Here is a 17,148-nt window from a genome sequence, read left to right as displayed (position 1 = left end):
ACTTCTGTTCACTTTAAACAACAGATGAACTCAAATATAGCTCTCGTGAGCTTTCCTTGTTTGACCTGAGGGAATCAAACGCAGGAAAGGACACAAATAGGCACATATCAGCAATCCTGTTCACTTACCCATGTTCAACAAGGAAAATGCCTGGGCTCTCTGCAGTACTTCTTTTCATGTATGTGTTAATGACCAAGTTAATTTGGCATTTCACAGCATTATGCATTGACATGGTATTTCTGGAACATCCGTCAGACATGATTTTTATGGGATGAAATGGGTTTTTTCGCTGTCATTTCCTTTATCCTTTATTACATGAATTATTCCCTCTTGCCCCTCTACCAAAGCTGGAAGTTGGTCTAGTTCTCAGTCACACACTACGTGAGCTCCTATGATTTTTCAGCTTATGCCACAGGAAGCTTTCTGACCAGGATAAGGGTATGTGTCAAGCTTGACGCTGCACGCAGCGTATTTGTGTTACTACAGTTCACTATTGTTTCAGTAGTCTGTGACCCCCAATAACGTAAGTTTTTCCTCTGTCCTTGGATACCAGCAGCCGACCACTCAAATAGGAAAAAACAGCCACAGACACTTCCTTTGTCGTGATGGTAACTAGGAAGAAAAGCTTCACGATAACAAGTTTGTGACTCAAGCTGTATTTTGTCGCAGCTCTGTATTTTTCTTTTTGTTGGTTTGGGCTTTTCTTGGTGTATGTGTGGGGGGGTTGAAATGAAAAAACCAGCTACAGACCAGCTGTGTGTTTTAATTCCACGACATGGGAAGTGCGCTGACAATTAACGACTTAGTTGCTGCAGCAATCTCAAAGTTTTGGCTAATTATTAGAGAAGTGCTGGATTTCCCAATCCACCCCACAATAAACAGGCATAGGCACCTACACTATAGGACTATTTCATCCCACGCAGAACCTGCAGCCTCACAGAGATTTTTTTTTTTAAAGAAAGAAACAAGAAAAAAGTCACTCGTGAGCCTCACGATAGAATCAATTAGCATACGAGTTAATGAAGTGTACTCCACACAAATCCCTGCGTCACCATACAGTCCGGGAGAACAGGAAGGCAGAAGGGAAAGGTAACTTACTGTCATTTTCAACTTGTTGGCTCTGGAACTCCTCCAAGAGGTTCTGCGCCCTCTTCTCCAGGTCAGAGCCGGGGATATTCTTTTTCAGGTAATCCAGCAACTTGATCAAGCACAGGTAGTCAGGTGGCTCTCTGAAATCCTCTGAGCACTGGTCAAGCCAGGCTCGCAAGATTGATGCTATTGCACTAAGAGCAAATACACAAGAACACACGGGTTGTAAACAGCATGTATTGATGCAATCGCATGTATCGGTATCTAATACAACAATAAAAACACAGACATTCATACCCCACGTGAAGGCAGTATGAAGACTTTTTTGAGCAAGGAATTTAATTTTTATGCATGGAATCTTATTAAGATGTCACTCAGATTTTGCCAGGGACTTCAGTGAAGTTGCTCCTGATTTGCCCTCCTCCAAGTGGATCCCATTATAGTCCCCAAATGAAAACTAATAAAGACCCAAATCCACTTAAGCTATATTGAGACTCTTCTATTAAATTCAGGACATCAAATAATGATAGAATAGAACAGATTATTTCCGTTGGAAGGGACCTCCAACGATCCTCTAGTCCGACTGCCTGACCACTTCAGGGCTGACCAAAAGTTACAGCACGTTGTTAAGGGCGTTGTCCAAATGCCTCTCAAACACTGACAGCCTTGGGGCATCGACCACCTCTCTGGGAAGCCTGTTCCAGGGTCTGACTACCCTCTCAGTAAAGAAATGCTTCCTAATGCCCAGCCTGACCCTCCCCCGGCACAGCCTTGAACCATTCCCACGCGTCCTGTCCCTGGATCCCAGGGAGAAGAGCTCAGCACCTCCCTCTCCATGTCCCCTCCTCAGGAAGCTGCAGAGAGCCATGAGGTCGCCCCTCAGCCTCCTTTTCTCCAAACCAGACAAGCCCAAAGTCCTCAGCCGCTCCTCACAGGACATGCCTCCAGCCCTGCCACCACCTTAGCTGCCCTCCTCTGGACACATTCAGGGCAGCAGCTTCCCTGTGGAAGCGCCAAATCAAACACTTCCTTTGCTGCCCTTCCTCCCATCAATTGCTGCTGCCAGGTCTAGGGACCAAACTGAAGCTGCATCGTCCTCCACACCGTACTACTCATGATCTGCTGTCTTAGTAGAAAGACTGAATGAAACCTTGGGTGAAAAAGCAGTCTAAGCCTGAACCTAACCCCCGTGAACACACACAGTGAGATTGCCTCATCTGTGAAGATAAAACCCTAATCGTGACACGTGCAGCATGGGCAGCACTGTGCTGCCAGTGCCCAGTATCAAGCTTGAAGCGCCAAGATAGCTGAACCCAGAAGACAGATTGGCCTCGCTAATCTCAGGGTGAAATGCGTAACAAAAATATATCAGCAGAACCTTGATTTTACCCTTAGCTCAAAGACAGGGAGGGTTTGTCAAATGATACCATGCAAAAAGGTATCTTGGTTATGCTGGAAGAGGAATGCTTAAGGAGTTATAGGAGCACTGGATCTTGTCCAGGAAAGTTATCACACACCTTCTTAGACACATGTAGCTAAAAAGACACCAACTGCAGAGAACTGCCCATGGACAATCCTTCTACAGACTGAGGGGGATGAGGGGAAACCAGAGCTGATGCATCGACGCGGTTTCCACCCTGCCTGAAACGGAGGGAAGTGATCTGTTTACCTCCTTTTCCTGGTTTATGTAGGTTTTAACCCACACCCACCTATTAGATTGGTACTTAGATACTCCACAAATGTATGCTTATGGGAATTTCTTTAAATCCTGTCTTTGCAGGGACTTTCCATCATTTCAACTTGATTTTGTAATAAGACTTAAAATTTATGCTATGGTTTTCCAGAAATAACTCACAATGTTGTTGACAAATTTCAACTGAGTGTGAAAAAAACTGGACAAAGTCTGCAAAAATAACCAAATTTCTTCAAGTTTTAAGAAACTTCAAGCCTGGATAAAAAAAAAGTAACGATCAACTTTTTTTTTTTTCCTGCTGCATTTTCTGTGAGATCTTTGGTTCGTCATAGCAATGTGCCGGTAAATCAGCATGTATATTTTGGTGCACTATGAGCACTGGCCACAGCACATATTACAGGCTGGGAAAACACAGACAGCCCGTCAAAAAACTTTTTAAAGAGAATTTTGTTCACGTGAGCTGACAGAGAGATTAGGGAAAAGGACTTTTGTGTGCAGTCACATAACATGACACACTGGCCACGGCCACAGTCTCTTAATCACCTACTGTGACAGAGTAGGACATAATGTGAAAGGGAAAAAGCCCCTTGTTCCAGAATAAAAGGCACAATAAACCTCTAAACTTCCTGAGAAAAGGAAGTCCTGACGATTTCCCCTGTGACACTGAAACCATCCCTGTATTTCAAATCTCTTCCAACCAGTAGCCGTAAATGCTGCTGCAGGCACGAGAGGTGACTTACAGGTATTGCTCTTGTGGAAAGCAGGGGAAGATGTTTAGGAGAGAAGAAACAGGTTTATAGAGAAGCAGATCTCATGAGCTCCACTGCCACCAGAAAAACAGCTGAGATGACCAAGTGACAACAGCCCTGGTTTGCAGCAGGTCCTATTCACTTCTACAAACGCTTAGGGCCGTGCTGTGTAGTTAGCTGTGAGAGCTCAGCCCTCCAATGACCGTATTTTTCACGCCTACAGAAACCTTCCCCGATACCTCTTCTAATAACCCCACTTCACAAGACCCTCGTGCAATAACAGTATCCCATACTCCCAATGATATTCCATGAAGAGAAGGGCCACGCTCTCAGTAAAAACCTCCAACCCCGAGTATCCAGTCAGACACACTGATGTGTCAGCTCAAAGAACATCTGTGCTCTGTGCTCCTGACAATCAGGCACTTGGCTTTTAAAGTTCAAATCCTCAAAAAAAACAGATATAGTGGCTCACATCTATCGTGTTAATAGCTGCAAATGGACAAGCATACTAGGAGGACCTCTCCTTCCTCAGTTTATGAGATCATGAGAGGAATTCAAATATGAACATAGATTTCACATGTAGACAACGAGGAACCCAAAAGCCAACCCACAAAATTCCATATCAGAGTTGCAAACAGATACTGGCACGTTTGTTCTGCAAGTAGGGAAACCACAGTAATACCTGGTTAACTCAGCTGCTCAGTGGCATTCAAAATAAACCAATAGTTAAGAAAGAGTAAAGACAGTTTCTCCCACTCTCCTTGTCTCATCTTAACCGTATTGGTTTTTCCTCAAAACTCAATTAACTTTTAATCCCATATAGATATCACTTTAGAAGTCCTATCCAGTTTAGTCTCTTGCTGCTTCTGTTTCTTTCTCTGATATTGTGGCAACTTAGAATTTCTAATTAGAGTATTTGGAAATACGTCAGTAATACTGTTTGGTTAGGCTTGCTCTCAGGAGAAAGTCTGGAATTACAGTTGTACAAAAAGTATTTACAACCAAAAATTAACATGAAAACATGTTCTGGATTTCAGGTTTCATTGCAAACGTGAAACACAGATTGTGTAGCCTGGAAGACTCTCTTCACATCTGAAACCCATTTTGGACCAAATTTTCACAACTCTGCTCAGACAAGCTTCCACCATACATGCAACAAGCACAGCCTTCATAGTTTAGGTCAGTGGTGGCCAAACTTTTTATCTGGAGCTTCAGGACTATTTTTCTCAGTCAGGACAGGTGTCACACAACAGGCAGTGCTCCACGACCACCACCGCGAAGCCAACAGTGCCAGCTCAGCTCCACGTCCCAAGGCGCAAGGAAGGCCACAACAGACAGGTGCCCACTGGGATGCTCCCAAGTTCTCACTCCACCCTCCACTCTCCTCATATTTTTAATCGCCCTCTCTAGCCCCACACATACCCGGAACACTGTGTCACAGCAGCACTCAGTCACAAATGCCACTGGCCTATGCCCACGGTATTTTCATTTCTTTTCCACCACAGGCAGGGGAACACCGTGCCTCACTCCATGCCCTAATTGTGTATTTCCTCCTGCTCTGCGCCCCTTTTTTCCCCATCCACATCACAAACTCACCATCACCCCTACTGACTTCACCACCAAAAACTAGGCTGAGGATTCTTTCCTTATGAGCATTTATGCGTTCAGCAATGATTTGGAAGAAGGAGCCTCTCCACAGGATAAGTTCTTGTACTAATATTGTTCACATGCTCTTTATACTAAGCTCAGTTTCCAGAGGCTTGGTTGATGGCTACTTTCATAAACTGAAGAGTAAACAGAGTTTAAGACAGACCCAGTATCCCAGAGCAGGGTGAAGAGTTCACAGCTGTTACAGACACTGATTTTTGCCAGCAAAATCATTTCAGTCAAAAGGGGACATAGGAAAGAGGAAAAAAGGTACGCTGTGCCCTACTGACCTCCTGTCGCCTGTTTAATTAGTGTGTCAGGGAGAGACACTTTCTGAAAGCGGGTTGGAGAATTGCCCCTATCTTGCAGTAGCTTTACATTTGCTGTCCTTGAGAAGAAACTCCCTGTACTTGACAGACCCAGAGACAGATAGGAACGGGGGCCTTCCAAGATCTCAGACAGGAAAGAAACATCACAGACTACATTTTTCATGGGCTGATTATGAGCTATAAATTTTTTTCCTTTCCTGCCTGTAAGAAAAATTTTTTTAATGTTTAACTCCTCTTCTGCCAACCGCAGTCTCTGGGCTCTGGTCAGCAATGCTTTCAAGCTTCACATCTATCAGAAAGTCTTCTGATTTCCAGCTTTGCTTGAAGCCCATCTCTGAAGGTTTCAGTAATCAAAATCTATCTGCTGTTAGGTGGAAGAAGAGTATCTGATCCTGTCATTTACGAACTGGAAACACAGAACAACTCATCCAGTCATATTTACCCACGAGCTACCACAAAACATGATGAGACTGCGGCAGCTCCAAGTCTAACCTCTCCGTTAAGCTGAGCTAGCAGGGCACAGAGGAGGTGGAAAATGAGGCCTTCGTATCACATAGCCACAAGTGATTCAAGAGCTTACACGGACATTCTGCATAGTCTTTTCTCAACTGGGAAGACAGCTATAGCTCTGGTCCTGAAGAGGTCTGTGTGGGAATTAGAGATCATTTCTTGCCAAAAAGGCAAAAGCAGTGTTTTCTTTCCCACCACAATTATTTCTAAAAAATGAGTAGAAGGGAGTCTCAACAATTAAGGAGAATAAGGAGAACCTCAGTAGCAAAAAATACATTAAATGTTTGATTTCTTATGAAATTAGACAGAAACATGCACTAAACTATCTGTAATTTGCCAAAGCATGCTTCAGACCATCAATGGAATGATCTGTACAGAGGGCTATTCCCTCTCCTCCACTGTCCAAGCAATAGCTTTCAGGCTTGCTCACACAGACTAAATTAGGTCAGCTGTATCTTCTCAGTTTTGTTTGTTAAATAACAACATGGGCAGTTAAGTGTCGGCTTTGAATCAGGGGTAAAACGTATGTAAACTGCAAGCAAAGGTTGATGTAAGAGTAACTTCTCACACTCAGTCCACTTATAGATAACACGCTGATGACTTCCAGCAAATGACCTGCTCTTTTGATTTGGGAGGAACCAGCTGAATAGCATACAGGGAAACTTCTGCATGTAAAGTCACTAAGGGAATAGCTAGACTAGTTGTTCTTTGTTTTAATTGAGATGCCAATCATTATTTTTCTTTGCTCTTCTAATTATTCTTTTTTGCTTGGTTCGGGTTGTTTTCGTAACTCTCCCACTCTTCCTTTGCTTACACTGCCCTGGGTTTGACTCTGCTTCTCATGTAACCACATTGGTTTCTGCTGTTGTTTTAGCTTAATTGGCTTTACTGGAATGAATGCTGATTGCTGCTCTCCCAAATGCATCTTAACTGCTTCCCACCATGGATTTCCCAGGCATCAGAAAACTTCCAGCCAATTTTCTTCCATTTGTCTCACATTCCTTTGGTGTCTGTTCTCCTGGAGCACAATGTTTCAGGACCAGTTTTATTCCTGCAGTACTGTAACTGTGCACATTGTTTTCCAGCAGGACTGTTAACTTCAGCAGGAAACAAAAGATAAGTTTTCTGTCAGGAAGGTCTAAATCCACAAGAAGCCATGGAACAATGTTTGTTTATCACTATGAGAAACCCCAAATGCTGCAGTATTACACTGAAGGTTCTGGTATTTGCTACTGTAATGCAGAAGAGGAGGGGTGAACAAGCAAGACATGCCATGTGGTAACTTAATAGTTCCTTAATTTTCATTATTTGAACTGTTTTACCCAATTGCTGTGGAATGAAACAAGGAGATTTCAGTTTAGCTTCAAGTTGCTTTGTCTGCGGTTTTCAATCATGCCACATGCCAAGTTTTAATAACAAATAAACTCCATATTTTGATAATAAAGGAGATGCAACTAGGAGCTGACATTCAAGACAACAAAAAAAGCCCCAAGTATTCTGATTCATTTCTGTGGCCTGTCATTCATTTGAGGGAGAGCACCACCAATCTACTCCAAATCAGCAAACCAAATCCAGTAGCAGTAGGAAACCACAACCTTATACTCCAAGAGGAAGCTTCAAAGGACTTTCACTGTTACTCGAGCTCATTTAGTATTTAAAAGCCTCAGGACTCAGCCATGGCGGTCCTTGGGACTGCAGAAGAGGAGAGAGTTTGAGGGCCTAAAGGTATTTTACTTTTTGTACTACATAAACCGTTTCTGCTTCTCATTCAGCTCATCCAACTCCAGTAAGAATCCTCCCTTTTACAGCACTGGGGATGTGAGTACACAATGTAGACAGGAAAAAAAATAATTAAAATTTTCATTTGAAACCTCATACTGCAACCAGGAGACCAGTTTTCCGGTTCTACCACTTTCTCTTTAGTTTCCTTGAGAAATAGAACCTAAACTGGGATTTATAAAAGTTCTTAAACTTTCTTTGGTTTCATCAGAAAGAGAGATGTAAATGTAGGGATCAGCACACGGCTCACTGTTTACAGCTTGGACTTCCCTTTCATTGCCTTTGCCCTGGCTGCAGAGTCTCTTACTAGCTACAAATGCAAGAGTTATTTCTACGTACAGAGGGAGACGGCATGCTTTCTTCTCTCCCCATTATATTTACCAACATGCCTAAAGGGTATCTCTAAAGAAAACGTACCCATGTTAGACCTCTGGAAAGCAAGCAAACAAAAAATCATGGTCCAAGTCCATGGACCAAGATGGCAACATCTGCCTCTAGGAAAACCGCAGGTAATCTCAGGTTTGTATTACTATAGGTTTGAGCAAGGTCTTCAAGTAACTAGATTCAGTTAACATTAAACTAATAGTCCCTAAATGCAAACATCACAGGCAAGCCTGGACCGCCAGGCGGGCCATTTTCCTGTGTGTGCTGAACAGGAATCAATCACTTCTGGGAACTTCACTGACAGAAATCTTTAAAACTCGTGGCAACAAGCTCAGCACCTTTTATCCATGAAGTGTGATGTGCTGCATCAGCTCTCCAGGTCTCGCGAGCCTAGCAAGTCGTCTCGGTGACATGGCCTCAGCACTGTTTCGGACCCTCATGTTAATCAGAGGCATCTCAGTAGCCAGTGAAGCTACCAACTTCCAAAAGGTACAAGCAGCTATGATATTTCATACTTCAAAGGTTTTATGGTTCTTTCTCTGTCCTCAGTCAGCTCCAGCCAGGTCTCTAATTCCTATCTTCTGGGAAAGAAGTATTCTGCTCCTTTAATACATCACCTTTTTAAATTCATGGAGTCTGTGGTTTGGGTATAGTTGTCTGCCAGCAGTGGATTGCCCAGAGATCAAAATGAACACCATCTTTCAGTAGCAGGAGGGAAATGGGGCACAAGGTATTTCACAGAGCATTCTGCGTAGAAAACTCAGCCTTTTAACAGGGAGTTAAAAGTTAACTGAGGAACTCTCCTGCTCTGAATAGAGATCACCGTGATCAGGCCATATCACCAAAAGCATTGTTTCTAACTATCTCATAGCCAATACACACAACCATTTCAGGAGGACTGAAGTCCCCAAACAGCATTAGTTGCTTGCCTGGCTGATCCCCTTCCCAGAATATGTAGAGGTACTTGAGGTCTCTTGGACCTGACTATCTTATTTAAATTTCCCATGACTCCTGGCTGATGTGTAGAGTCTCCACATCAGACACGAGCAAGAGAAACTACTTTATTTCTTTTTGCTCTACTTTCCTTTCTCGTTTGCTTTTTGTCAGGTTGCATGTACCAAACCACACATTTGAACTATACAACCTCACTTAAAAACTAAGACGTAATTGAATTATAGCACAAATTCTCTACAGTTCATGTAATGTGTACTATCACATGGACCTCTCTTTAATTCTTAATGCTGCTCATCATGCTGATAATTTTTTATTGTGTCTAATGTATGTATGGTTTTATTCTGAATTGTCACATGTCTTGGTGTGTTATATCTACTCTTTTCTCTCTGAAAGTCAACAGAAGTCCTAAGCTAAAAAACATGTAGTGCACACAAAGAACTCTGAAGACAACGACGACCTAAGATGAGGAGGCAACTCTGTCACACCTCAACACAAAAGCATGCAGAACTGAGAAACAGCACCAGGCAATCCTGTTTATATGAAGCAAGGAGGAGCACAAAGAATTCCTTATTAGAGTAGATAGAGGGTCAAGTAAATTACTCCTTACAACTCTCTTATCTGACAATTAAGAGAGGCATGGCATCATATTTCTGGAAACACAGGCTGAAGTCCATCTAACTCAGACATTTGACTGGAATATCTGATCTTTTCTGGACTTTATTCTTCTGTTACTTGCCATCACGAACTGACTGAAAGTAGTGAGAACTTTGGAAAGCAAGCTACTGAACATGAAAAGCTAAGGTGGGTTCTGATCCTAAAAAAAAAGAAAAAGCTTAGAGTTATGCATGACAGGTTTTTTTAAGCTCACAACACTTTTGATGGTGTTCAGAGCTTACTCATAGCTCTAAGGTCCAAGCTGCCTGTGTACTTTTAAAGCTACAAAATTACAGTACCTTTGTTTAAACTGTGTATTACTGAATGCAGTTTTAAAGAAAAGGGCAATAACAATAAAAAACCCAAAAGGCATTTTGCATTAGATGTAATTAAGTCAGATCCCTTTTGAAAAATATAATTTTTTTGACCACTCCATCCAGCAGCCCAAAAATGACAGGAATGATGCTTAAGTGACCAGGGGAAGATCCCCTTGGCAGAATGGATCCCTAGAAAGCACATTTCTGAACATAGCTGAAGTGATCTTGGGTCAGTAACAACTACATGTCACTGCAACAAGTGTGAGAAGTAACTGCTGGCTCAGACCCGGAATTTGGAAACAGAAGGGTGGGTTTATAGCTCCCACAAGTCTCTCAAAGGAGGCTGTGCCACAAGCGCACTCCAGTCCTAGCATGGCACTTGCAGGTTCTGAGATACATAAACACCGAGTGCAATGCTAAAATAACAATAATTTAAAAAATTACGTACATCATGCATTTTCCTTCTCAAATTATATCACAACTCTATACTACAAGTACAAAAAGGACAAAGAATTTCAACATAGAAAGTAGTAAGCTCTGGGCTTACAGTACACCACATACAACACTATTCCTCCCATGTTTACCTAAGACTTTGCAAAAAACCCTCCTTCTTTAAAGCTCCTTGAGATATTTAGAGTCATAAATTCTTCTCCTGCAGTCGTTTTTAACTTCTGCAGCATTTTTTTGTGTCAAACCAGTGGAAATTCTTTAAATTGCATCCCCATTTCTAATGTCTCAAACGGATTTTTAAAGCATCTGAACAAGAGGAGTCTCTAACGAATGCAGATGATCTCTGGCCACAGACCACGGGCTTCCCCAGGAGATATTTCTCCTCTGAGGAATACAGAGTTAATGGTAAGAAATAACATGGCTCTAATGCTTCTTCCTCTTATTTCTCCAAGTCATACAAAACTGAGAGCACAATTATATCATGTTTCTGTTTTATGAGAAAAGAGGGCAAATGCAATTATATGGGAATTATCCCAGACAAGAGAAAACCTGAACTACGAGAACTACGTGTTTCACAACAGGACTACAAAGCCAACCTCTTCTCCAGATATCATTAATCATATATAAGAGACAAGTAGCCAGAGCAACCGAGAGCAATGGAAATTTTTAAGGCAGGAAAGTGAATTCACATTTATACAGGGTCTCTTAAAACACATATACCTGACAAATTACTTTGTTGACAACTTCATTGTTGAGCTTTCTCTAAGTAAGTAGTTGGGTAACAGGTATCAAATTCAGACATAAAAGGTATCTTACGAGGGCCAAAGTATCAAAATTAGCTCTGTTGACTGTATTAATGAAAATTATGTCAGATAAACTTATCAGAAGTTGTGCTACCACAGGAATAGGACCACAGACTCCATCCATTTGTCAGTCTCGGGCTGTGCAAAGGCATTATATGACGATAACATGCCAAGAGGGAAGACATCATTGATGCAGCAGGAAGCAACTAGGCAAGGGGTATATGATAAACTATGCATATGTCAGTAGGAAAACAATTCTATTTTTAAAAAAAAAAAACAAAACAATAAAACAAACATGCTCCTACTAAATGCTATCTCACTTGCATACTCACCTCCAGGTGTAAAAAAAATTGATGCACTCTGCCCAAAGCCCAAGTGACACTGATGTCAATATTACTTCCAATCCTTTTCTCTCCATCTCATAATCAAGCTCCTTTGGGTCCATGAGAAGGCAGTTGGGGGACTAATCCCAGCACGATTTATACTGGTGAAATTATTGTCCTCATCCCCAATATAAATGCTTAATCTATTTTGCAGGAAGGGTACTGCTTTAGCTCATATTCTATGGCTGGACTGACTGAGAAAGGGGGAAGTCAAATGGTTTGCCCAAAGCTGGAGGAGACCCTAGAGCTCATTTTGGATGGGAGTGTGGGAATCCACTGGCTGCCTAGTATTGCCTCTACCCACTACATAACACTGCCTCTTGGTGCTTGTGAGGAATTTTTAACTACCAGCTGTTCTCTGATGAGTTCTCATGGCAAAACGGGAGGAAGATACTGATAGCTCTCTGTCACAGCAGCCAGAAAAAAAATCAGAGAATTGAGTCTCATGGGGCAAGAGGAACAGCCCAAATCATTAGAGCTTCTAGCTTTCTGTCCTTGCTAAGTGCTAAAAAAAATAAACTAACAAGTGACAATCATTTGTTTCTAACTAAAGCCTTTGAGAATCCTGTATCATTACAGACATTAAGCAAGCTCTACATTTCTTCTTGTCAGAGACAGCTACTGAAACGCTCACAGCCAAGGAGCTTTTACCAATTTATCTCTGGTGGTTAAACAAAACAGTTTCTGCATGAGTGACGGAAGGCAAAGCGACCCCACTGTCCAACCAATCCATTCAGACAACGGAGGACAGGAAGGTGTTCAGTATGTTAATGGCACGTTTCTGGACTGGGGATATTTGAACCATTTTAAGCCAGACTCGAAACCCCCCTAATCCCAACACACAAGCCATCAGAAAAGCATGGAGGTAAGCAGTGGGAAGACCATGCTCAGTATTGTAGAATAGAATTGAATCGACAGTCTGCCTGAATCTCAGGAATGAAAATAGTGCAGCGTATTTCTCAGTCTTGATTGGACTGTGTGATATGTGGACACGGTAGAAGAGTTCAACATTTTTCTTCCACCTCAAAACAAAAGGAAGTTAAAGGCTTCTTCTTCAGTCACATCTTGAGAAATCAGTGCACTGATAAAAAAATTTAAGGTTTTCTTAACTGGTGGAAGCTGAGAAATTCATAGAAAAACAATCCTCAGTAATGCTGACAAGAATAGAGCATCTTCATGCTGTGATCAAATATAATGTTGCAGCTACTCTTTACTGCCACAATGCATGCAAACCACAGATCATACAGATGTCAAAGAACAAATGCTGATGACCTAAGGCACATTTTACACCCGATGTCTAAAGATAAAATGCACTTTCATATGATGCTAGGAGGATAACCAAACCACTTTTTTCCCCTTTAACTGCACTTCAAAACAGCTTTGCTATTTTTCTTGCAAATAGGATGACTTCAGAATTTAAATCTCACTCTTAAAAGCAACACTGTAAATCATAGGGGCACTAATGGCAAAGATACATGCATACACACGCTGCCTGAAACAACCTCAGCTTTGGTCTGCAGACACTGTTGTTATGCAGAATGAAATCAGTCATAAGCAATAATCATTTACCACTATAGATAAAGCAGGGGAAACAAACACTCCTCCTTTGTTTAATCAGCAAACTGTTGGCCTAGATGTGTTCATCTCATGTTTAATTCTGAGACAATTTCCCTGACAGAAAGATCTCTGGGTTATATGATTGGATATGTTACCAGACAGTTGATAGTTGGCCTTTACACAAGCCTGTTTAAGCAAGCAGACAGTGCTGTGAAATTTCAAAGGAAACAACATCTATGCTGCCCACATCCTCCCCCGGTACCGAATCCTGACTGGGGCTTGCTGTGCAAAATAACAGTGCAAAACCACACTTACGTCCTGAGTACTGTTTTGGATTCGGAGCAATTCTGGCTTCCATCTTCTTCACAGCTTGGGGTCTCCAGGTTTCCGTGCCTGAAAAATGAGATGGGTGTTTAGAGGAACCCCTACTGAATAAAAGCAAAATCCTAAATAGCATAAGTCATATACAATTCGCATAAACAACTAAAAAGCTCAAACTACAAATATGGAATCTAACACTTGGGAGAAATTAAGGAGCTTGAAGATTATTTCACTTAGGACAAAAAAAATTCTAAAGAGACAGACAGTATCTTCCAACCTAGTTTGTTAATTTATATGAAGCAGCCTGCACACAGGAGGAATCAACCAAAACAGTTTCTTTGCTCACAGCTCCAAGACCCTTTCTGCCTGTTTGCACTCCATCCTTTCCCAGAGCAATATTCCAGTGTGCAATGAGGCTGTAACACAACCACTTTCTCCAACACAGCTTCTGTTTCTCTAGTATTTGTCACTTCTTCTAACTCCAAGAGTAATTTCACACAAAGTTTTCTAGGTGGCAAGTGCCCACTTGTGCCAAAACTACTGACACAGTTGTCATGAGTGGCAATGGCCCACGGCACTGTGAAAATTACCACTGGGAAAGAGAAAACCATGGGCACAACTCCAAAAGTGCAAAGCAAAATCTCTTACCTACACAGGCAGCGCATGTGCCTTGAAGGCAGGATTATGCACTTCACTTTCAATGGGAGTGCCCACTGCCTCAGATATACAGCTCCATAAAGAATTTCATGGTTCCTTACAGCCAGCTTTAATGAAGGCGGACAATTACTCACAGTCCAGAATAAGGCACGCTGATTTTACACATTCTGTGCTCAACTAATTGTGTCAGGCACCTGAAATTAATCTGAATAGTTAGGAGAATAAGTGCATCTTTAAGTGTTTGTGCTACAACATCCTGGTAACATCACATAGAGAACATGGAGCAGGCTGTCAGTTTGTGTCCAGGAGGTTCATGTCAGAACTGTAACAAATTCATCCAAGATGTTTCAAAGGACAAAAATAAGAGGTGGTAGTTTTATGCTCCTCTGAAGTATCAGTCCAAGGCTTCATACGCAAGAATCCCAGATCTGTACAGAAAGTCAACTAGTGCAACTGAATTCAAGCTTGCGGGCACCAGATCTGCTAGATTATAAATAAAAGGTTTTTGCACCACCATCTATCACCCTCATACTGATATTCTACACTACGATGGCTCACAGTCTCAGAACTCCACAATACTTTAAAAAAAAGAACTTAAATTTCAGCAATCTTATGACAAGGGCTTAATGCCGGACAATTCCACTGTGGATGGGGAAGCTGAGGCAGAGAGAGATCAACGGTTTGCATACATTCCACTGCACTGCAAAGTAAACCCAAACTAATGAAGGCAAACAAGTAATCCCTCTGATAGGAGCAGCATAGCCACAGTCATAATGAGGTCAGCTTGGGCTTACTTAGCCTTGAGAATTCTGCGCTAAGACCACTTGAATTATCTGAAACAGCTCATTTAAAACCAGATCTTGCATCTCCAACTAAACTGCAGGTAGACATAACAAAAAATTATTTGCTTCACTTGTTACCACATATCTGTGACAAAGCTGAGAACAAATCATGACTGCTTGACCCCAATAGCTTAGTCTGACCAATACATTGTCTCTCGCTCAACCCAAGTTCCCACATCAGTGGTGAAGACTTAAGAAATCTCAGCATTTTATCTGTTCAGAAAAAAAAAAAAGGCATAACACATGCATAAGAACTTGCAAACTTATGTTTTAAAGGGCCCAGATTCCCAGTTATTCTGAAACAGTCCTTCTAGTCCTATAAGACAGCAGAAGTACGAGAGTAGGTTTTAAGGACTTAACAGAAAGGGTCCTTAGAGGATAACCCATTTTGCCGTTGCCGTTTGACAGAGTTAATCCAAACATCTGAAGAAAAATATGCTTAGCTAAACTGACAGTGGGGTAAGAATCCACTTCCAAACATGCTGAACACCACCTCGATCCCTCGGTGGTCACAGTGAATCACAACAGGAGCATTCACAGAGGAACCACCACTGCTTGGTACAAGAATGGCTGTCAGTCTTCTTCTGAAATTTTTTTGGTGCATCAATGGCCTCTGTGCTTTCTCCTATATTCTCCCAAGCAATTTCACACCCTGCCTGTACTTCTTTTTTATTGGGATCAGCACTACCGAAGCTGTAAATTTGAGTAGATACCTTCTTTCCGACTCTTGGCTATGCCCGAATTCACCACTTAATCCTACCTGGCCTCTCTCAGCTCTCAGTCATACCCTAAACGCTCATTACTAGCGTTTGCAATTCAAAGTGAATGCAATTAACTATTGGAGATACTTCCCACTGCTTTACTGCAAGGATGGAATACAGGAGAAGAGCCTTAAGAACAATGCTTCCAACCCTTTGCTAAGCTGAAGTGTAAAGTTCAGCCTAATTTTACTAGATTTAATTCTATTGGTTTCAACATTTGCTCTTGCAGACCTGTAGATTGTCCGGCATTTCCAAATATTATAACGCTGGGCAACGCATCATTTTACCAAGAAGATACAAAAAGAGCATAAGAGGGATATTTAGAGAACTATGCTGATGCCTCCTCAGTGGAGATTGCCCAGGACAGAATCGAGACATGCTGCTGACAGGACGTACATTACATGCTATGATGGCTGCCCCTGTCCTGTTGCTAGTGATTTCACTCTCCACTGCTATCTGCTAGGTAAGATGACTAAAGTACACCTTAGCCAATAGACAAAAGACATTTTTTTTCCCCTGTTGGGAGAAATCTGCAAAGAAAGCTTCAGTTTTTGAATGACAATTACAGTTTTATATTCATTTTTCAAAACTTGCCATTAATTCTTAGAGCAAAATTTGTTGAGATGACTCAGTCTCATTGTCCTAGTATTGTATGAAATATAAAATATGTATTTGCAGAACATTAGACATTTGCATTTAAATCCCACTAGAGAGATACATGCGGATTCTTATAACATAAATGCATAACAGTAATAAAGAGCAGGCAAATTTTCTGTACAAAATTGGATAAGTATATAACACTTTGTTATATTGCCAGATGTAAACCTCTGCCTATCTTTCAAAGCAAGAGCTCTGCATGAACAACAGGTCATTAAATACGGGTTAGGAGGAGTTAATGATACATCTGATGTAAAGAACAGCATTGCTGCAGACTTCCACTGCTCTGTTCTCACCAGCTCCTGGACAAAGAGCCATTCACTACCCAGCCTTGTATGAATGCTTTGCATACAAAAAGAGACACGAGAAACAAAAGGATCCTGTAGCCCACAGAACTTTTCAGCCTTGCTTGGCGTTTGGGAAGTTATAAACTCCACTCAAAGGGACTGACTAAGCAAATGAGACCAGAATGTAATGGGTAGTACTGAACATTTAAATACTGAAAAATAGAGTAGAAAATGCACCCCTGCATCTCTGTTAAGAACGGAAGGGAAGAAGAGGGAGGAAAGTACCCTGAATAACTCGGAAATAATAAGGAAAGGTGCTTCTCTG

The 17,148-nt window shown here is 41.7% G+C and overlaps 1 protein-coding gene across 2 annotated transcripts in view; it reads right to left on the bottom strand.

The window, feature by feature from the left end:
- RGL1 (ral guanine nucleotide dissociation stimulator like 1) overlaps window positions 1–17,148 on the bottom strand; it is a 77,076-nt gene that overhangs the window by 24,701 nt on the left and 35,227 nt on the right. For both annotated transcript variants that reach the window (XM_074877103.1, XM_074877104.1), the window contains exons 4-5: window positions 13,614–13,691; window positions 1,099–1,283 (exon numbers count right to left, since the gene is read on the bottom strand). In XM_074877103.1, the coding sequence (XP_074733204.1) occupies window positions 1,099–1,283; window positions 13,614–13,691 (263 nt within the window). The remainder of the gene's footprint in view (window positions 1–1,098; window positions 1,284–13,613; window positions 13,692–17,148) is intronic.

The sequence above is a fragment of the Strix uralensis genome, chromosome 8, assembly GCF_047716275.1.
Source record: "Strix uralensis isolate ZFMK-TIS-50842 chromosome 8, bStrUra1, whole genome shotgun sequence".
Classification (NCBI taxonomy): domain Eukaryota; kingdom Metazoa; phylum Chordata; class Aves; order Strigiformes; family Strigidae; genus Strix; species Strix uralensis.
This window is presented reverse-complemented; position numbering and strand designations above follow the sequence as displayed.